The sequence below is a fragment of the Typopeltis vanoorti genome, chromosome 18 (genome assembly GCF_054136105.1).
Source record: "Typopeltis vanoorti isolate ZY-2024b chromosome 18, IOZ_Tvanoo_1.0, whole genome shotgun sequence".
In the NCBI taxonomy this organism is placed as follows: Eukaryota; Metazoa; Arthropoda; class Arachnida; order Uropygi; family Thelyphonidae; genus Typopeltis; species Typopeltis vanoorti.
In genome coordinates this window covers 96,625,261-96,649,292 of record NC_143566.1, presented here as the reverse complement: position 1 = coordinate 96,649,292, position 24,032 = coordinate 96,625,261, and the positions used below count along the sequence as shown (strand labels likewise).

Sequence of the window (24,032 nt, the reverse complement as noted above, 5' to 3'; positions counted from 1 at the left end):
TAAGCATCTTCTCAAAACTTCCTATGCACTGGTGATATACTTCCCATTCAACAACCAATACCATGAAACTGAGTTTGTCACATCCTTAACTGAGACACCTTCTGATTCTATGATCAAATCCAACACTCTTTGTACTCAAGTTGCTTCTTTTACATACTGCTTGAGAAAGCTGTCTGGCAACAGCTCAATAAATTTCTTTTGTTCTTATGAGTTTTCTCTGTTACCCAATCAATATTCAGATAATTTAAGTCTATCCATAATAATTACTCATCATGGTAATTTGGCAATGCATTTCTTCCTCACCAGCAACTGAATCTACAGGTTTGTAGTAACATCTCACTATGTATTTCATCCTATCAGCTCAGTGCTACACAAGACACTGTTATCATTATTGCTCTCATGTATTTCTATCCTAACTGGATTCAAGTCATCTGGTATTATTAATAGTACTCCCCTCTTCTCCTATCTTTCTGTCATTTCTAAAATACTATATCTTTTGACATTTGAAAAGTTTTCCTGTTTTAACATCTAACTCTGAGAGCCAGCTTTCACTAACGTCAAGAATTTTATAACGTATTCACCAAAGCAACAAACATCAACCACTTTGTTTCCAATGCTCTAGCATTTGTGTATAGATATGACAAGTTACCGCCTTGCTTTTTCTTATACTTAAACCTATGGTGTGCTTGAAATAAAATTAAAAAAATAAAATAAACTGTAGAAAGTAAAACAAAAGCAAATCTGAAACAGAACAAAGGAGATGGTAAGAAATCAAACATTAAGGACAGAACAGAGGAAAAATTCATAAAGCACACAGAATGACAATATGAAAAAGTACAAATGCAAACAATAATTAGACACATAAGAAATAACTAGAAGAACATGAAATTATAAAAATTTAGAATTACTGTTTATATTTTGAAATGTTACATGAGCTTAAATTAATTACTTCTCTCTACATTTACAGGAAACTGCATCTTTCATTAAAACTCAGTAGATTTCAGCATCATACTCACAACCCACAGAACTCAGTTTTGATAGTTTCATTCATCACAAACATCCATCTAGCTGTCACAATTGAATGATTAAGTAATGATTTTCTTCCTGATATTGTAAAATCATTTGATTCTGTCATTGCAGGATACTTCAGTTGTCAAAACAAAATGTACAAGCCGACAGAAGGAACAGCTACCTCCCATTTTCCCTACTCTAGCTATGGGGGTGGTCAGAAAAATTCTCAGCCTCAACCATAGATGGCAACACTATCAGCAAGATTTTTTTTCTAAGTTGGTACATCTGTCATAAACATACATGTGAAATTTCAAGTCATTCTATTATGTAGTTTGTTTTATACAGACAACACTTTTGCTGTCTGAAGCAAAAGTGTTGTCTGTATTCCTTGAAATGGATAAAATTGAGTATCGTGCAGTTATAGAATTCTTTGTAAAAGAAGGTTTAACGCCAAAAGAAATTCATTTTAAGTTCATAAAAGTTTATGGGCACTCTTCTCCTTCGTTTTCAACAATTAAGAAATGGACTGCCGAGTTTAAATGTGGCTGTACCGTATCAGCCTTGAAGATGATCCATGTGAAGGACGTCAAAAAAGTGTAACAACACCAGAAATCATTAATCAAGTGCACAATATGGTATTGGATGCCCGGCGAGTCAAAGTGCGTGACGTTGTTAAGACTTTGTGCAAGATGGATGCCGCACTTGCTTACAGCAGATCAAAAACGCACTCGCATGAAAATCTATGAACAGTGCTTGGAGTGTTTTAACAAGAATAAAACTGATTTTGTGCATCGATTTATTACTATGGATGAGACTTGGATTCGCCATTACACACCAGAATTCAAACAGCAGTCAAAACAGTGGACAGAACCAGTTGTTCAGTGCCAAAGAGGATGAGGTCATGGCAATCGGTGTTTTGGGATGCTAAAGGCATTTTGTTTATTAATTATCTAGAAAAGGGTAAAACAATAACAGGGGAATATTATTCTGATCTTTTAACCAGACTAGACAAAAAAAAAATTCGTGAGAAAAGACCTGGTTTGCAGAAGGGAAAAAATCATCTTTCATCAGGACAATGCACCTGCCCACAAAAGTGTTTTGGCATTGGGAAAATTAAGGGATCTGCACTATGAATTATTGGAACATCCACCCTATTCCCCAGATTTGACTCCCTCCTACTTCTATCTCTTCCCAAAACTAAAACTCTTCCTTAAGCATTTTTCTTCAAATCAAGAGGTGATTGCAGCTGTAGAGGGGTATTTTGCAGATCTTACTGAGCATCACTGCATGAAAGGGATAATGGTGCTGGAGCATTGCTGGAATAAATGTATTAGTCTTAAGGGAGATTATGCTGAAAAGTAAAAATAATTTTGAAATTATAAATTCGTTTTTTTATTGTTAGGCCATGAACTTTTTAGAACACCCTCGTAATTATTTTATCGAACATTCTGAACAGCATACACTCAGTGTTTTTTCAACTAATCCATTCATTTGGTTCAGGTATGCTGATGTTGTTTCTGCTGTATGGAATTCTTTCTTGTCTGATCTCCATGAATTTCTCAAGAAAATTAATTCAGTGAACCCATGAATTAAATTTACACGTGAAGTAGAAGATAATAACTGTTTTCCTTTTCTGGATGTTCTCATTCTGCTTCAACCTAATGGCAGCCTGCATTCTTTGTATACAGAAAACAAATGCTTCACATTTATTATCCCCATCAAAAATAGTGTGATGAAATCTTCAGGATAAAATTGAATTTCATATTGAAAAGAAGAACATGTAAGAAGTTTTAAAGCGAATAAAAGTTGAGCAGCTCTCAGATGTGAACTGTAGACTAAAATACACAAAGATTATTGAAGTACACATACACAAAGAAAATATTGAAGAAAAAATGAAAGAGTTTGAGAACAGGAATCAAACCTTGGAGATTCAGTAGCAAACTCTGAAGAAAACATTGATTGATTCTGCCAGAGAGGCATGTGGTGAGGTTATCTGTAAGGATAAAAAAATCAGAACTCCCTGGTGGACACAGGAAGTTAACGAGGCAGTGAAGGAAAAGAAGAAAGCATACCAAAAGTTCCTGTCAAATAAGTCAGCATTTGTGCTCTTAGAGAATATAGAGACAAATGCAAGAATGCTAAACACTGTGTAAAACTAGCTAAACAAAAGTCATGGGAGGACTTTGGCAAGAATATAGAAAATAAATATCAAGAAGGTGGCAAAATATTCTGGAGGTTGTTGAAGAAGCTTAGGAATGGAGGAAAGAGTGCTGTAAAAGGAATTAGAGATGATAAAGGTGACATGAAAACGGGAGAAAAAGATATCCTTGAAGTATGGAGTAATTACTTTGAAAAACTGCTAAATGAAACAAGCAGTGATGACAGCACAGTGGTAAAAAACACTGACCAGGCATGCAGTCAGAAATACATATCCATACTAGAAGTAGAAAAAGCCATCAAAGGCTTGAAATGTGGAAAGGCAGCAGGAGTAGATGATATTCGACCAGAAATGTTGAAGTATGGTGGTATAAGAGTCTTACAGTGGCTGCACTGCATAGTTCAGAAAGCCTGGACAGAGGGACGAATTCCCGATGACTGGAGTAGAGCTCTCATAGTACCCATATATAAAAAGGGAAATAAAACTGCATGTGAGAATTACAGAGGTATTTCCCTACTGAGTGTTCCTGGCAAGATCTATGCAATTATACTTGAGAAACGGTTGAGAAGAATTGTGGAAGAAAAGCTTGGTGAAGAACAAGCTGGATTCAGGCCAAATAGAATCTGTCAGGATCAGATCTTCACTTTACGACAAATAGTCGAGAAAGAATGGGAATATAACAAAGATCTGTATTTAAGTTTTTGTCGATCTGGAAAAGGCATATGACAAGGTACCAAGAGAGAAGCTATTCAATACGCTGCAGTTATATGGTGTCAATGGGGCATTATATCAAGCAATACTTAGTCTTTATTTGAGTTGTAAGTCAGCAGTTAGAATTGAAGGAAGTACAGGAAGATGGTTTAATATTAAATCTGGTGTGAGACAATGTACATTATCCCCTCTGTTATTCATTATCTATATGGATCACATTATGAAGGAAAGTGGTATTAAACATGATATCAAAATTGGAGATGTTAATGTCAGCTCTTTGCTTTATGCAGATGATGTTATACTTCTAAATAAATCTGCTACAAGTCTGCAAGATTCTCTGACTAAATTGAATAGCTGTTGTAATAGATATGGTATGAAGGTCAGCAATAAAAAGACAAAGACAATGAAAATAGGCAGAATCATTGAAAATGTCAACTGTATTGTGAATGGAGAACCTGTGGAACAAGTAAAACATTTCAGCTATTTAGGCACGATTTTTACTGAAGATGGTAAATTAAATATAGAAATAGACAACAGAATAAGCAAAGCTGGTATGGTGGGAAGTCAATTGAATAAATTCATATGGAATAAGAGAGAAATTAGTCGGAACACTAAATTAGCCGTGTACAAGACAGTGTTCAAACCAGTTTTAACTTATGGATCTGAGAGCTGGGTCAGAAGTAAAACACTTGACCAAAGACTAGAGACCACAGATATGAGAGTCCTGAGAAAGATTATAGGCGTGAACAGATGGCATCAATGGCAATATCACTTAAAAACGAGGATATTAGGAAAGAACTTGACATTGTCAGCATCCAGGAATGTGTTAGCAGAGCTAATCTCAGGTGGTATGGTCACTTAAACATAATGGGTCAGATTGGGTTGTTTTCCTGCCAGGTTGGCAGCAAAAAAGACGATAGAAATATAAGATCTGATAATGTTGGAGTCTTGACAAGTAACAGACTGATTTGGAGGAAAATTGTAGATAGGAAATTAATAATGATGTAATTTTTTCATGTAATACTATCATATCCTGTACACCCCTTGAGGGTACATGGCAGGAATTTGATGATGATGATGATATATAAAAAGACATGTCAGCAGTTTTGAAGAAATTTGAGAATTACAGGAACTTCTCAGCACACATTCATATTTATTAATGTGCCACCTGCTGAAACTCTTCAATTGCCATCACAGCTTTTCCTATAGACATAGATAAAATGTTACATTTCATCAGATCTTCAAGCTACTTTATGCAAAAACGAACTACAAGCAGATCAAAAGCACTAGCTCGAAGAGTGTTTGTTCCTCTCTCTCTCTCTCTCTCTCCCACCTCCTGCCTTTTCAAATTACTACCTTAAACATCTAGAAGACTATTTTTCTCCATACAACCTTAATCATCATTCTGGGAACATTATGTGGTTATGATCTTCATCATTTGGGTCACATTCTGAAGCTGCTCTACCTTCATTCCTGATTAATATCAACAGCTTACACCCTCATATCAATTTCACTATGAAAAAGGATAGAAAATAAGCTTTCATGGACATCCCTCTCTTCTGCATTCCACCTGGCATACTGACAAATTCAGTTTAGCATAAAGCTATCTTCCTAGGTCATAACATACAAGATTCTGCATAGCATTGGTTACAAAATATAGGCAACATATAGTCTTAAGGGAGATTATGTTGAAAAATAAAAATAATTTTGAAATTATAAATTTGTTTTTTCATTGTTAGGCCGTGAACGTTTCAGACCACCCTCATAATTATTTTATCAAACATTTCAAACAGTATACTCTCACTGTTTTTTCACCTAATCCATCCATTTGGTAAATACAGACAACATAGAGCACATATTGTGAGCTCTAACATTTATGATCTTGAACTAAACTTTGAAACTATCCAAATTATTATGTAGAAGATAGGCTTGCAGAGAAGTAAGGAGGATCCAGTGCATCTTTGTTCCATACAAGCTTATTTCCAACAATCCAAGTCTGCATATAAAGTTCCAGTTCCATATGTACTGGAATTTCTGACCCAATTTCAAGGATCCTTAAAAAAAAGTACGATTTAGTGTCTACTTTTTCTCCTGTGAATAAATTCTCCTCCATTTTATTTATTTATTTTTTTTTTTGGTGAAAGAAAACATGGAGGAGAAATTATTCCTAAGTGTTTACTAGGGTTCCTTGTGATTGGTTTCTCCTACCTAGGACAAATAATTGCAAGAACAGCAATCATATATCATCTACAAAAAAGAGAGAGCACAGACCACAGAATCTTCTGGTCTCGGACCCACCTTTTACATCACTGCTATTTTAAATTTTTTTTTTTTTTTTTTTTTTTTTTTTTTTTTTTTTTTTTAAACAGAGTGTGCTGAACATCTTTCACATTGCTCTAACTCGAAAGACTCCGTACCTAAATTTTGGGAAAAAGTCTGATACTTATTAATTACAAACATTAACGTTTATTGTTATTATTCATATATCAGCCTTATATCTACTTTACTGTGACACTCTGGTATGAAGCTCATCTTTTGAAATCTAATATTTTTATTCACCTTTTTGAACTGTCAGTTCACTGAGGATAATCTGTAAATTTCAGATCACAAAATATCTCATTTATAAGTTATTAATAAACTTTTTAAGTCCATGTGTTAATTTTTTTTTTTTTGCTATATCACAAGTGCTGCTATAAACTTATTGACAGATAAGAAAGTTTAGGAAAAGTTTTTACTAGAAAGTTTCTACTATCTTCATTACTATTTTCAATTGTTTAAATTGCACTTGAAATTTCATGTTGGAGGCTTAATGGATTTTTACAACACTCAAAAAGAATTAAAATAGAATTTAATACTTCCTATATTTCGTCCTAGTCACTAGGACATCTACGGGGATTACAAAAACAATTAATGTAACATATGCACAAATAACAAACAATACTAAGCCCAACCACGTGGGTGACACTAAAGTCCTATCTAGGTAGAGCGCCCTCTAAGGGCAGTAGTAGGTGGCCTGGAATGTAAGGTGGGAACTCTGGTGATGAATGTTTCCCAAATCTTCGGAAGCTTAATGCAACCATATTTATTGAGATTTGGTTGATTTTTGAGAGCTGCTGCTTCTAAGAAAAGTCTCTCTTTCTTGAATTTGCTGTGGTGGAGCATGGTGGTTTTCTTCCATGATACTCTGTGGGTGGTGTCCAAAACATGGTCAGCCAAGCCTGAATGGCCATAGTTGTGTTTGAAGATGTAAGACTTGTGTTCCTCTAGACGGATGGATGCTGATCTGCCTGTCTGTCCAAAGTACGCCAGCTTACAGGAACAGGGTACTTTGTAAACTCCAGGCAGAGAGAGAGGAGGGAGCTGATCTTTCGTAGAACGGATAAGGGTAGCCAGTTTGCGGTGGGGCTTATATGCTGTGTGTAGATTGTACTGTTTTAGTATCTTGGCTATTTTTTCAGATGTGCCACGGATGTAGGGTATGGTGATGGCATTTTTAAAATCTTGTTGACGAGAAGGAAGGGGAATGGGGGAGGAGTTGATTATTTTTTTGATACTGTGATCGCTGTAGCCATTGGAGAGGAAGGTGCTGTGTATGCGGTTAAACTCATTAGTGAGGGCGGTTCCACTGGAACAAAGATTGTGGGCTCTCTTGGTAAGAGTTTTAATAATGCCATATTGTTGAGAGGGGTGGTGGTGGGAGAGTTTGTGAATGTATCTGCCTGTGTGTGTGGGTTTTCTGTATACGGTGAAGGTAAGTGTATCATTAGGCAGGCGTGTGACTAAGGTGTCTAGGAAGGGTAAACAATTGTTCTTTTCCTTTTCCATAGTGAACTGGATTCTTGGATGTAGACTATTGAGATGACTGAAGAAGGAATCTAACGTGTCTGGGCCATGAGGCCAAATAGAGAACACATCATCTACATATCTTAGCCAGATAGAAGGTTTGAGTGGGGCTGAGTCTATGGCTCGTTTTTCGAAATCTTCCATATAGAAATTGGCAAGGGGGGGGGGAGAGGTGGGAACCCATGGCAGTTCCCTCTATCTGCTTGTAGATTTTTTTGTTCCAAGAGAAATACCCAGAGTTAATGGCAAAGGAAAAGAGATCTAAGATGTCAGAGGAAAAGAGATCTACGATGTCAGAGAAAACCACCATGCTTCACCACAGCAAATTCAAGAAAGAGAGACTTTTCTTAGAAGAAGCAGCAGCTCTCAAAAACCAACCAAATCTCAATAAATGTGGTTGCATTAAGCTTCCGAAGATTTCGGAAACACTCATCACCAGAGTTCCCACCTTACATTCCAGGCCACCTACTACTGCCCTTAGAGGGCGCTCTACCTAGATAGGACTTTAGTATCACCCACGTGGTTGGGCTTAGTATTGTTTGTTATTTGTGCATATGTTACATTAATTGTTTTTGTAATCTCCGTAGATGTCCTAGTGACTAGGACGAAATATAGGAAGTATTAAATTCTATTTTAATTCTTTTTGAGTGTTGTAAAAAATCCATTAAGCCTCCAACATGATGTCCTCACAGCACTTAAGCCTCTACACACGTAATTTAATCATCGATGGAGAAGAACTAGCACGCAAATCCAAGCAATACGGTAAGTCAAAACTACGACTATCTAGGCAACCAAATAGGCTGGCTTTTTTAAAACGATGTCGGGACACAAGAGTGATACCAAACTGCGTTAAAATGAAGATCAATTTCCATTCTAAAAAAGCACTTTGTATATATGACCGTGCCAGCCAGGCATTACTCCGCGAGCAAATCGCCTCTACACGTGCTACCGTCGCAGTGACGAACGCCGCCATTGGCTCCTTACATTCAGAGCTCTCCACCGTTCTTAACCCTGAACTTTGGTCGATTCTTTCTGGCATTTCGGAAACTTCTGCACAGAGAGAATTCCAAAAAATAAAAAATAAACGCATCAAGAAATTTAGCAACCTTGTGAAAAACAAACCACAACCACAAATTCAACCGCTCCAGACAGTAATAAACCTCTCTTCCAAAAGGCTCAACGACGATGCCGTCAGCGCCCTTTGCCTTGGCCATAATTTTGCCGTCGCTCCGAAGGAAGTGCCGGTGCTTGACGTAACGGTGAACATCGAACGTGGAATCGGTTGCTTACCGTCGGAGATAGCTAACAACATCAGACTTGACGTAGCCAACATCCTCGCGCATTCTTCGCCGCCAAAAAGTAATTTATCATATGCCCAACGCATAGCTCTCCTGAAACTACGTAAAGAAAAAAGTATCGTCATCACCAGAGCGGATAAGGGTAATGCCACAGTCGTTCTTAATACCAGTGAATATAATCATAAAATGAATATTATCCTCCGCGATCGCGCTACCTACATCCCGCTAGAACACAACCCCACAAAAACACAAGTTAAGAAACTAAAAATTATACTCAAAAAAGTATCTTCCTGGCCCCCTGATGTCACGAAAAAACTTAAACCTTTCCGCTCCCGTCCCCCCCGAATATACGGTTTACCAAAAATCCACAAACCCAATTCCCCACTCAGGCCTATAGTAGATGCTACCAATGCACCTTGCTATAGACTATCTAAACAGCTGGCCAACTCTCTGATCCCCCTCACCGGAAGGTCCCCTTCCTATATAAAAAACTCGACCCACTTTAAAGCCCTCACAGAAAATTTAACCTTGAAGAAGACAGACATATTGGTAAGCTTTGATATCTGCACTTTGTTTACCAATATTCCCTTAATTGACACCTTATTTCTCTTAGAAAACGTTTTTCCCTCTGACATCTTAGATCTCTTTTCCTTTGCCATTAACTCTGGGTATTTCTCTTGGAACAACAAAATCTACAAGCAGATAGAGGGAACTGCCATAGGTTCCCCCCTCCTCACCCCCCCTTGCCAATTTCTATATGGAAGATTTCGAAAAACGAGCCATAGACTCAGCCCCACTCAAACCTTCTATCTGGCTAAGATATGTAGATGATGTGTTCTCTATTTGGCCTCATGGCCCAGACACGTTAGACTCCTTCCTCAGTCATCTCAATAGTCTACATCCAAGAATCCAGTTCACTATGGAAAAGGAAAAGAACAATTGTTTACCCTTCCTAGACACCTTAGTCACAGGCCTGCCTAATGATACACTTACCTTCACCGTATACAGAAAACCCACACACACAGGCAGATACATTCACAAACTCTCCCACCACCACCCCTCTCAACAATATGGCATTATTAAAACTCTTACCAAGAGAGCCCACAATCTTTGTTCCAGTGGAACCGCCCTCACTAATGAGCTTAACCACATACACAGCACCTTCCTCTCCAATGGCTACAGCGATCACAGTATCAAAAAAATAATCAACTCCTCCCCCATTCCCCTTCCTTCTCGTCAACAAGATTTTAAAAATGCCATCACCATACCCTACATCCGTGGCACATCTGAAAAAATAGCCAAGATACTAAAACAGTACAATCTACACACAGCATATAAGCCCCACCGCAAACTAGCTACCCTTATCCGTTCTACGAAAGATCAGCTCCCTCCTCTCTCTCTGCCTGGAGTTTACAAAGTACCCTGTTCCTGTAAGCTGGCGTACTTTGGACAGACAGGCAGATCAGCATCCATCCGTCTAGAGGAACACAAGTCTTACATCTTCAAACACAACTATGGCCATTCAGGCTTGGCTGACCATGTTTTGGACACCACCCACAGAGTATCATGGAAGAAAACCACCATGCTCCACCACAGCAAATTCAAGAAAGAGAGACTTTTCTTAGAAGCAGCAGCTCTCAAAAATCAACCAAATCTCAATAAATATGGTTGCATTAAGCTTCCGAAGATTTGGGAAACATTCATCACCAGAGTTCCCACCTTACATTCCAGGCCACCTACTACTGCCCTTAGAGGGCGCTCTACCTAGATAGGACTTTAGTGTCACCCACGTGGTTGGGCTTAGTATTGTTTGTTATTTGTGCATATGTTACATTAATTGTTTTTGTAATCCCCGTAGATGTCCTAGTGACTAGGACGAAATATAGGAAGTATTAAATTCTATTTTAATTCTTTTTGAGTGTTGTAAAAAATCTATTAAGCCTCCAACATGATGTCCTCACAACACTTAAGCCTCTACACACACATGCACTTGAAATTTGTATGATAAGTCATTAGAGTGCAGCACTATACAATATCTGTATTTAAAGCAGAATAGCTGAAATGTTCACTATACACTCCATAAAGTAAAATAGGTTATCATCTTTCCCCTCACATGTTACATTTAAAGGCATTGTCAAGTAACTTGGCCTCTTAGAAACCTAAAGTAAGCTACAACAATGCAGCTAATCCTATCTGCATAGCCAACTGTGTCTGTTGGTATTCATTCTCTGAATAGTTTTGTAAAGGAAAAACCTGGTTATCTCCAAATGAGACTGACTTAACTTCAGATGAAAAGTGTTTATAAAGATAGAATTCAAACTGGTCTTTCCAACTGATGGGCATCACAGTTAATGACTGAGCATAGCCATAGATTTTGAAAAGACCATGATAATATGTGATGTTTATATTATTTGTCAATTGATGAACTGCATATATTCATCAACTGGTGTATGTGTGTGTGTTTTGCAGGAGAAAATACTTAAAATTTCAAGAAAGAAAAAAACAAATTACTGAAAGGAAAAGTCTTCAAAAAAGTGTTAACTCAGACAGTATATTAGGCATTAAATTTTAATTTTTCATATACAGTAGAATCCAGTTAATTGGGCTAGCTATTTGTATGGGACAAATCTTAAAGAACAAAACTAAATTGAGAAAATTCCCAAGTTCTCTTCACTTAATTGGGACAGGAGACCGTAATACTTGAGATTACCTCTGTAAGGTAATTGCTTATAAATGGTTGGCTGGTTTAAGGTTTATTGGCATAAGGAGAGCAAAGGTCACACATGGCAAACCACAGCTTGTAAATGACTCACTAGCTTTGTCTCCCTCTATCCCACCCAGCTATTTTTGGTGATACTGTTAGGAAATTTAAATGTTTTAGCTGTTTTAGGAAATTTAAATAGATATTTTGCTATTTTAATTAATTTAATTTGAATTAAATGATCTGTTGCTCAGTGAAATGCTTTAACTATTAACATGAAACTTCACATAATTGGAGTAGCTGTTTAATTGGGCAAAAATATTTTAGTCCCGATGTGTTCCAATTAATTGGAATCTACTGTATTTGATTTTTTTTTTAACCTGAAGAGAAAATAAAACATCTGCTTGCTTAGTATTTCATCACTCTATCCTAATTTAAATAATTTCCTTTTGAAATAATCAAGTACATTTCTGTTCTAAAACATGCTTCAGTCAAGAAGTGAAATAGCACAATAATAGCACACTGATTAATTATTTGTAATCACCAAAGTTTCACTTGCAGGCAACTTAACAATAACTGACAATATCTTGTTGGTAACAGTAGAAATGTACACGAACACAGATTACTCTGTGCATGACAGAAGTCATATTGGTTGGACTGTGTTGTTTGGAATTATGGCAAAGTTACTAAGGCTGTGTAGACAGTTTATTATCTTTTTTTAACTGTGGATGTGCTTTCCAGATGGTTTGCCTATGTTGCAGGATGATAAACTGGAGGTGAGAGGTAAAAACACAGTGACCTCCATATGAGACCACCTAATTCATCTTCAGTTGAAAAAGATCTTAAATACACTCTATGTTCAAAGAAATTGCATCATCTACTGTAACCATGCTTTTTTTTTTTTTTTGGTAATTAAATTTGAATGCCTATTTGAAAAGGGATAATAACACAATAATTGTCACAAATAATGAAGAAATTAATATAACATTTTTATTTTTGATTAATATTTGGCTCTTTTTAGTACAAGATGTGACATAATTAGGAAATTATAACAAACTCGACAAATTTGCAAATATTTTAAAATGGAGTGGACAGTGATATTTTCATTTGAAAAACAAATACAGTGGTGCCTTGCAATTGGACACGAATTCATCGCTGAACTAATGTCGAATTGCGGGACAATATTTCCCATATAAGTCTATGGAAAATAGATTAATTCGTTGTTGGACCCCCATCCCACACCCCCTAACAGGGGAGTGGGAGAGAAATAGACCATATTATTTACTTTATGTATTTTACTAATGTATAACACACTAAATTATAAAATACACTATTGTATACATAATACATACAATTAATTGAGCCTTAGATGTTGGAAGGGAGTCTTCTTTATCCTGTTCTACCTTTTCTCATCTCCTCTTTGCTTGAACAGGGATGAGGAGCTGATCAAGGGTGGACTGTCTCCCCCTCTTTTTCAAGATGGTTTTGAATGATGCATGAAGTGTTGTTGAATAAGTCTGTCATTCTACTCACATCAGCAGTGTTGGGGTGCCATTCCCAACAGACTGCACCTTCTCACAATAGAATAAAACTTCTTTAATGGCAGTTGTTGGCATCGGCCCTTTTCTCCTGCCATCCTTTTCTTCAGGTGAAATTCCTCTTTCTCGCCCCTTTGTTTGCTGTTCACTGAGTGCTATGAGTTCTTCTGCAGTCAGTCTGTCATCGTGATCCTCCACAAGCTCTTCTACATCAGCCTCTTCTATGTCGAGATTCTCCGTTGTTGAAATTATCTCTTGCATGGCTGCAGCTGCTTCTGATTCTCCAGCTGCTTGGTCTGCATTGTTGTCATCCCGAGAAAAATTAGGAATGAGTTTCTTCCACGATGCACGAAGGGTTCTCTGTGTCACTCCATCCCAGGCAGTTTTAATAAAGGAAATGGTGTGGAGAATATTGAACTTGGTCTTCTAGAAGTCCTTCAGTGTGTTGTCAGAAGAGTGAGTCACGTCAAAAAGCCATGAGAACAAAGCCTTGGTGTAAAGTTTTTTAAACACGCGCAATCACTTCTTGATCCATGGTTGGATCAGTGACTGAACTTTGATGAAGTCAAAGTTAATTTCAAGAATGTCCTCTAAGTCTTGAGGATAGGCACTAGCATTGTCAAGGATCAGCAGTGCTTTCAAAGGCAAATTGTTGTCAGTGAGGAACTTCTTCACACTCGGGCCAAACTAGGTGCTTCTTTCTTGAATTATTCCTCTGTTCCCTTCTCTTTAGACCCATTCTTAAATTTCACTCAAAAAAATTATAACAACAAGAGCGGATGCACAAAGTTTTTAATTTCTGAAAAATGCAGAATTGAAAATTAGCACAAACAATACAAGCAAACACCAACGCAGCCCAACAAGAAATGACAAATAACATCGCACAATTCCATGCACGTGCATGCACTGGCCAGCGAAATTCAACTGTCGAATTGCGAGGCACCACTGTACCAGTATCAAAATTTAGTTCAACTACATTTTACTGACATTCAAAGCTAAAAATCCATTCTTTGCTGTTTAGTGCTTCGTGGGTTACATTCCTCTTGCCTTTATTACAGCTTGACATTGGCGGGACATTAACAAAATTAATTTCATGATGGATGAAACTGTCAATTGATGGTTCCATACCTTTATAATGGCTTCTTGGAGCTTCCGAAATGTTTTTGGTTTCTTCTTGTGTATTTCAGTTTTCATTTGGTACCATAAATTCTCAATGGAGTTGAGATCTGGGCTGTTTCCTGGCCACGATAGTCACTAAAGAGAGTATTTATTGAGCTACTTATTAACCTTCAACAAAAACTGAAGCTTTTTTAAGTACTGAACTCAATTCGTATGGTGGTACATTTTAGGGTTATAATAGCATTATAACCCTAATGACTGTTAGTGTCAACAGACAGTCAAGGTTGAATTTTTCCCCTGATTGTTTTTTGAACTGTCTTGTCTGCCGCTGGTGCCCGGCAGGTTAAACTTTTTCCACTGATAATGGGTCCATTTGGCATGCTCTTTGCCAATCTCATTTTTTTGGTTAACAAGTGCTTCTTTTTAGAGCACGTGGCTATCAGTCCCTATGGAATGAGTCTTCTCCTGACAGTTACAGAGCTTGCCATAACTTCTGTTTATTCTTCCCAGTCCCGTTTCAGTTCTACAGATGATGCATGGCGATTTTCGAGGCACAGCCATAGAACTCGATCTTGGCATAGTGTAGAAAGTGGCTTTCTTCCTGTCTCCTTCTTCCTTTCAGCAGATCTGGTTTCCTTCACTTTCAACAGCAGCTGTACCACAGTATATTGACTACAGGACACCCTTATAACTATTTCACTAGAAGAATAGCCTTCCATCAAGGAATAGCTTGAATCACACTTTTTCTGTGAGGTGTTAACTGCATGTAACTAGCTCTCGCTGTCTATTTATAGTATAAAAAATTCTGATTCAATAGCAGCAACTATTGCATTATACAGAAACCTGTGGGAATGATAGATGATGAAACACCTAATGATAAAACAATGAAAATGACCATTTAACTACTAAAAACTATATTTATATAAGGTGATTCAGTTTCTATGAGCATGAGTGGAGATTTCTTGCATCCTAGTTAGGATTTGAACATTGGTCCTTCCAATCAAAGGTTAACTGTCATGATATTCTTAAAAATGTGCTTTGAACGTGGTTTTGACATTGTCAAGTGATACCACATCTGATCAAAAACAAACAATTATTTTTATTATATATAGTGTTATTTTTATTATTTTTATTATATTTATTATATATAGTGAGAAAATAGTATTTACATACCCAAAATTAGCCAAGACAAAATCTGATTAAAAATTGGAAGCCCATCTTTGTTTGCTATACTGCTTGTAGTGTTCTTTACAATTATGGTTGCAACAGTTAACAGCAACACCTTGAAGAAAATAAAGTAAAATAAATATATGCACGTATCCACTCTCTGCAAATACAATCTAGTGATACATGATGATTCACATAACAGACAAAGCAGGAAAAAATGCATAACATAAAAATCTCATTTTCCCCTTAACAGGTTAGGTATAATGACATGTCATGGTTCTCAGCTGGATGAGTTTTCATTTTCAGCCTCAGTTCTACTGAGGAGAATAAAGATGAAAATATGAGGCATAAGGAATATTTATAGTATTCAACGGGGCTCACAATGTATCATTCTTTTGATTCTGATATGGCTGATACATTAATTAAAACTAGCTGATGTATTTCTCTTATGGCAGAAGCACGTAAAAAAAAAAAGTAAGGAGAGTGCCAGCAGATTAGAGAAAGGCTTAACCTATGCATGTGAATGTATTCAAATCAATCTATATTCACCACCTATGTGAGGTGGTGAATCTTATATATATATCAGTTTGGGTACAGCGATTACTCACAAGAAAATATATTTTAGAAATATTTTATCTAGTATTTAACCACAAAGATACCAAGTGGAAACTATTTTTTTATTTATTTCGACTACTTTCGTGAAATGCTTTATAACATGAATAAATTAAAAAACTAGAAAGCAAGTATAAAACAGTTAACATATCAAGTGAAAATATGAGGGATGTCCAGAAAGTAAGTTCTGTTTTTAAATATTTTCACGGCAGCGCTGTGATCAGAATGGTGTGTATGCATGCTGAATTTGTTGATTCGTCAGCAAGCCATTGGTGCCATTTTCAGAAATTCTTGCAGTGCATATGCTTCCTGTTTATAATGTCTAAGAAAATCGAATCGCCCGCTGCATGTGAAATTAGGTCCGTTATCCGTTTCTTGAATACGAGGAATGATAAAGCAGCCAAAATTCATCAGCAAATTATTGAGGTTTATGGAGAACACACAATGAGTGATTCAATGGTACGAAGAGGTAAGACTTTTTAATGAAGGAAGGACAGGTGTGCACAATGATGAATGAGTGGGCAACCATCTTTAGTGATTGACGATTTGGTGCGTTCAGTTGAAGAGAAGATTTGACAGAATAGGGGATTCACTATGACATATGACGTCATTCTCGCTGCAACTTCCAGAAGTTTCAAGTCCATGTCTTCATGAAATTGTGTTGGTGAAACTGAATTATCAGAAATTGTGTGCAGGCTGGGTGCCTGCACACAATTTGGAATGAAACAAAGTTGCTTACAGAACAACACAAAGTGAATTGGCTGGGCAGTGCATTGGAATTCTTGACATGCTACCATGAGGATAGCAATACTTTCTTGAGCAGACTTGTCACCAGGGACAAAACTTGGGTGTCGCATGGCGTAACACAACAACAACTTCTCGCCACCTTTGACTGGGCACAATTTCATCATCCCCCATATAGTCCTGACCTCACGCCAAGCGACTTTCACCTGTTCAAACATTTGAAATCTTTCCTTCCTTTCCTTCAAATTGGCCGGCAGTTTCAAGACGATGACGAGGTTAAAGAAGCAGTCAATATGTGATTTGCGTCACAGGTGGCAACCTTCTATGACGAAGGTATACAACTCTTGGTGCCCTGTTATGATAAGTGCATGAACAATGGTGGAAATTACGTAGAAAAGTAGTGAAAGATGTCTACTTTAATTTTCAATAAAGTTTTTTTTGTAAGTATATTTTTGTTTCTCTGACAGCCCATCGGAACTTACTTTCTGGACTTCCCTCATATTTGAACTCATTTAAACAATGAAAAGCATGCATTTGCTATTACATTGGCTGCTGTTCATCGGTTGCTGTATATTATTGGTAGATACGAGTGTGTCTTGATAGATTAATGAAGACCAGACGATGTAAAATCATTCCTTGCTTTTTGTTACACTGCAGAGGATGCTCCATTATTTCAGTTGATTCTTTGAATGCTTTTGAGTAAAAACAGTAAATCTATGTGGAGCATTTTAGTTTGCTGCCATTCTACTTGATGTTTTGTTTCTGTTGTATGTGCTTCTAGCACTGATTTCTGATTTTTCTTTCTTTCATTTTCAATGTCCTTGAAGTGTTCTGATATGGTGTATCTCTCTAGATCTGCCTGTCTGTTCTATTCGATTTATTTGTATGTGGAATGAAAAACCTGAGTTTCCATGAGAAAAAACCCTGCTACCTCTCTATGAGATTGGCTAACTCACCTTCAATTGAAAAAATCAATATAAAGATTCCTCTCATCATGACAAGAATCGAACTTAGGCCTTTTCCAATCGAAGTGCGCAACATACTGTCGTTCTTCCAATTGCACTATGAAGGCACTAAGTTCATACAATGAAATCTGATATTTTTACCCCAGCTGTGTTTGTGAATCTCATGCTGGTTTTCCTCTGGTACTCCAGTTTTCTCTTTATAAATAAAACCAACCTGAAATACATTTGGCAGTAGTCTTCCTTTTTATCAACAACTGCTCTAACAGAAACTATCAAGTAAAGTGAATCAGAGTTCTCAATTTCTTTCTATCCATTCATATTCTTTCAACTACTCAGAGAAAAACCAGTCCACTTTTCTCCTAAATCCGACCTTGAATATATTTGGCAGCAGAATTAAACATAAAATTATTTATTAATTATTATTTTTTATGTGAAGTGATGTGATTTATGTGAATCCTCACCTACAAAGTAAGCGGAATTCACAGTGAAAACAAAACAAAAAAAAAAAAGCAGGATAATGGCCTTGTACTAGGTTATGACAACAAGTCTACTACTTAAAGACTTCAAAGACACATAGAATTTGAACTGATGGCTTGTTGAATGAATAGCATACTTGTTCTCCACAATTGTTATCTCACTAGATGAACTTGGTCTCCTGGACGAAGGCAGATAAAAAAACATAAGATCACAAGGAAAAACTCTGTCACCTCTCCTATGAGACTGGCTAACTCATTCTCAGTTGAGAAGTCTTTAAAGAATATTCTCCCTAAATAGAGATTCAATTCCAGTTCTCAAACCAAAAGGCACCAACCATTCCTACCAATTAAGCTAAAGGTTCTTAAAATATCAAAGATGGTATTTTTGAAAAAGATGAGTAACTCAGCCAATCATTTTTGAAGCTGAATGAGATCAGCCAATAATCTCTACCAATAATTGTCCAGTTATTTGAAGTTATGGAACATTCCAGGTTTGTTAATAATATAAAAACTGGCATACAGATAGTAGGAAGCAGTATTTCATCGTATCAGTTGAATACACGTGGTATGGCAACATGACGTGAACTCAGTAACTTCAAGAGAGGTGTCATTGTGGGCCGTCACATTGGTGGCATGTCCATATGTGCCATTGCTGCTCAATTGGAGCATCCAAAATCAACTTTTGGCAATGTGATCAACAAATGGAGATGTTCTGCATCACTAGTGCAGGAAATGTTGCCGAAAATGACTGACAGAAACAGGAGGGTGTTAAAACTGGCTACAATCCACACAGACCATCTGCGATGAGTTCCATAGCACTAATACTGTACAAAAAAAACTCCATTTACTGGGTTTCCATGGAAGAGAAGTGACACACAAGCCAAACATCACAACAACGAATGAGGCGGCTCATCTGGCCTGGTGCAAAGAGCATATGAACTGGGCAATTGACCAGTGGAAAATGGTACTCCAGAGTGATGAATCAATGTTCACCTGTTTCCAATCTGATGGCAGGGTGTGGAGGTAGTCTGGTGAATGCTTGTTACCACAGTGTGTTGTATCCACAGTAAAGTTTGGTGGTGGAAGAGTAATGGTGTGAAGTGCATTCAGCTGGTTTGGAGTGGGACCACTGGTCATTGTCCATGGTTCTATAAAGGCAGATGGATAATCAGGTGCTACCTACACTATGGAGTTTTTATGGAAAACAGACCTGTGTTACTATTCAGACGACAATGCCCTTGCCACAAAGCTGCAGCTGTTATGGAATAGTATGAAGACCTGACGTCTGCTGCACATTGGTGGAAAGTCTCCCTCAAAGGGTGCAGGAGGTGATCAAAGCCAAAGGTGGACATACCTGATATTAGGGTTCACCTGTTGGTATCAATTGTAAATTGCTAGTGTCCAAACAATTATTAATCGATAGTGTATATAACCTGAGTGATTTCTGTGATGTTATTTTATATTTTGAATCGAACTTAACATTAGCACTGTTTAATATAATGTTGCATTGATATCCAGCATAAAGCTTGTGCTAACATGTGCTGAGCAACAATATATCAGAGCACAAAAAAAAATCAGAATTTTCTTAAGTTTCTGTAAATCAGTTTTCTTCAAGCTATGAGACACAACAATTTTCCCCCCTTTGGCATATATATAAACACGAGCCTGTGTAGCTCAGTAGAAGTGATGTTTGCACTCTACAGCGCTTGACCGCACGAAGAAACGATGGTGGTTCATATCTAGTCGCTGACTAGAGGACATTTTTCTAAGCCTTTTTTAACATGGCTGAAGAAAGATGATATAGCTAGTGGGATAGAATGTGGGTTATAGTAAGTTTAGGAGGGACAGAGAGAATAAAATGGGGGGGAGGGGTGTTATTGATGATAGCTGATGAACTGCAGCCAAGGAGAATTGAAGTTGTATTGCAGGATAGTGAAAGGAGCTCATTTGAGGCTATTTGATGTGAGATTGAGACTGGCAGAATAGAATAAAATATACAGTTGGGTGCTGCTATAGACCAGGTGATGGAATAGATGGTGGAGATAATATGCATAAACAAATCGATGAAAGTGGAAGGAGGGTAATTATTATGGGGGATTTTAATTACGGTAACATTGATTGGAAGGAGGAGAGGACACATGTGAGGAAAGAAATGGATTTTATTCAATTATTAAGGGATAACTATCTGAGACAGCATGTAATTGAAAATACTAGGGGTGTGAGAGTGCTTGACCTGGTAATAGCATCTCACAATTTGACTGTAATGAATATGACCATGTTGCCACCTATTGGTGAGAGTGATCATAAGGTCTTGACCTGGGAGGTGGCTAAAGGTGTGGAATTTTTGATTAAGACAGAGTATAAGTGGAATTACCGTGCTGGCAAGTATGACAAGCTTAGGAGATCACTTGGATCAGTGCCATGGCATGTACAACTGCAAGGGCTGGATGTCGATAGAGCATGGGAAGTGGTCAAGGAGCATTTACAGGAGGTTATGGCTGATTGTATACCTAGGGTCCGAATAGTACAACAAGTAGGGGTTAAATGGATGAATAACACCACTAAGCTTGAGCTGCAAAAAAAGAAACAACTGTGGAGGGAATTTAAAGAAAGGGGTGACCTGCAGGCACACGAACGGTATAAAGTGCAGGCCAGAAGGGTAACGAGTGTGGTAAAAACAGCAAAAGCCGATTATGAAAGGAAACTAGCTATGCAAGCAAAAGAGAATCCCAAACAGTTCTTTCAATATGCTGCAAGCAAGAAAAAAACTGTACATAACAAAATCATTTTAAGGAATGATGATGGTAAGGAGGTCACTGAACCAGTCGATATAGTGGAGTTACTGAGTGCGCACTTTGCAAAAGTATATCATCCAGGTGGTGACATTGAAAAAATGAAGGAGCCATTAGTTTATACGGGGATTGTGATGAATGAAGTGGAGGTGAATAGTCTATTACAGAACCTTAATGTGAATACATCTATGGGATTGGATGATATACCAGCACGGGTCTTGCGTGAAGCGGCTAAGGAATTATCAGTGCCCTTGACCATGTTGTTTAATCTGAGTCTCAGGTCTGGTTTAGTCCCGAAGGCATGGAAAGAGGGGAAAATAGTTTCACTGCATAAAGGAGGATCCAAGACTATGGTTGCAAATTACCGACCGATCAGCATATCAGGAGTTGTTGTCAAGGTCTTGGAGAAAGTAGTCAAGAGAAAAATACAGGAATGGATTGATGAAAATGAGATACTGTACAGGGGACAGCATTGCTTTGTAAAGGGTAGAGCATGCCTGAGTAACTTGCTCAAGTTTTATAACAAGGTGACGGCTGAACTGGATAAGGGAAATGGGTTTACAGTGATACTGCTGGACCTGGCAAAGGCGTTTGACAGGATAACACATGGAATTCTAATCCATAAACTACAACATATGGGAATGGATATAGGGTTGGTGAGATGGATAGGTGGGTGGTTGATGGAGAGATATGAAAGAGTGGTTTATTCAGGAGTGGAGTCCAAAAGACGGCCTGTGACTAGCGGGGTGCCGCAGGGTTCTGTTCTTGGACCACTACTGTTTAATCTGTTCATTAATGATATAGGGAAGGATCTAAGTGGAACAGTTCATTTGTTCGCTGATGATGCAAAGTTGGGGAAGGTGATAGTGAATGCAGAAGATGTCAAAGTCTTGCAGGATGACTTAGATAGATTGGAGTTCTGGGCTAAGAGAATGGATGTCAATTTAATGTGACAAAATGTAAGGTTATGCATTTTGGGGTGAAAAGATTAGCAGCAGTATACCACATTGGTGGAACTGTACTCCAAGAGATTGATGAGGCCAGGGACTTGGGAGTGTTGGTGGATAGGGAGATGAAGTTTAGGGGGCACACTGCAAAAGTAGCTAAATCAGCTCGTCAACTCACTTGGTTGTTGAAAAATACCTTAACGAGCAGAGACAAGCAAGTTATTGTACCTCTGTACCGAGCCTTGATAAGACCTCATCTTGACTACTGTGCACAGATTTGGTCACCTCGGTTCCTTCTTGATGGGGAAGAGGTGGAGAGGATCCAGAGGCGAGTGACTAAGATGATAGCAGGTCTGTGGAATGAACCATATGAGAACAGGTTGAAGATTTGTGGGTTGTAGAAACTGGTTGATAGGCGGAAAAGGGGAGATATGATTGAGACATTCAAATTGCTAAAAGGATTCTATAAGATTAATTCAGAGGATATTTTTGAGATCAGGACTGGTGGTGGGAGAACTGGGGGACACCTATGGAAGCTGGGCAAGAGTGTGGTTAGCAGTGGTGTTAGAGCTGGGTTCTTTACTTTTAGAGTGGTAAATGAGTGGAATAAGCTGCCAGAGTCTGTTGTGGGTGCTATGACAGTGAGCGAGTTCAAGGCAAGGTATGATAGATACTGTGAGAATGTCGTATAGTTGTGTGGACATGATGTTTAGGGCCTCCTTCGATGAGTCTAAGGACTCCCTGGAGTAGCCCGAAAATAATAATAATAATAATGCTAGCATAATTTTATTGTGGAATTAATAAACCAACTATGTATGTTTAGTCACAGAACTGACCATGGTGACATATCTTCTCCTTAACACAAGGTTGAATGACCTCATGTTAAGAAGTTAGCCTTCATGGTTAACTAATATAAATCTAATCAATGTGATGATAGTGTGGTTAATCCTATTGACATTATTGTATTAATTTATGCCTGACAATTGCTTGTGTTCTCTGTCAAATTTGTTTTACAGGATGAAAAAGCATACCACCTCCATACGAAGCTGTCTAACTCATCTTCAAGTGAAAAAGCCCTGGTAAAAGTTGTTTGCATCCCAGACAGGATTTGAACCCAGATCTATCCAGTCCAAGAGCAATGCTGTTACCAACTTAGTTTCTTGTTATTGTCTAAATTTCCAAGAAATATTCTAGCCTCTTCAAGTTTGTCATGAATTCTAGATATTTTAGCTGGAATGAAAAGCTTTATCAACAAATTGAAGGTATTGCAATGGGTTCTCCAATATCTCTCATTCTTGCTGACTTCTATTTAGAACATCTAGAAGAAAAAATTTTAATGATTAATCCAAAACCTTTGATATGGCGTTCCTATATGGATGCCATCTTTGCTGTGTGGAATATTCACATGAATAACTAGATGTCTTCTTACAAAAAAATTAACAACCTTCATTAGAGAATCAATTTCACTATGGAACTTGAACCAAATGTAACTATATCTTTCCTTGATGTTCTCGTAAAAAGAGATTTGGATGACTCCTTATCAACATTTTTTTTTTTTTTTTTTTTTTTGCAAACCTTCCTTTTCAGGTCTGTATCCATGGCTTACCACCCCTCACAAAAATATGGCATTATTAAATGCCTTCTTTCCAGAGCTCATATTATCTGTTTTTCTTCTAATACATTTCAGAAAGAATTTTCTATAAATAAAGAAACTGCTATTCTCAACAATTTCTTCTGCACTGTCACCTGCATACCATTTGCATTCAGTAGAGTTATTATTAGGAGAGACCTCCAGGGAGTCAGACTCATCGAGGGAGGCCACATTCTTTCTTTTACTTACAGCATAATGATATAATTCTTTTGGTTATCATTAAAAAAAAAAATTAGTATTTCAAGGACAATAAAAACATACTAGTTGGGAGTATTTAAGCTATCTATCTGTCCTGAGGG

General features: G+C 37.5%; 1 protein-coding gene across 1 annotated transcript in view; it reads right to left on the bottom strand.

Annotated features, from left to right (window-relative positions):
* The window catches only part of LOC150096967 (GPI ethanolamine phosphate transferase 1-like), a 311,441-nt gene that overhangs the window by 79,028 nt on the left and 208,381 nt on the right, over window positions 1–24,032 (bottom strand). Inside the window, exon 19 of the mRNA XM_090408103.1 lies at window positions 15,553–15,661. Within this exon, the coding sequence (XP_090264229.1) occupies window positions 15,553–15,661 (109 nt within the window). The remainder of the gene's footprint in view (window positions 1–15,552; window positions 15,662–24,032) is intronic.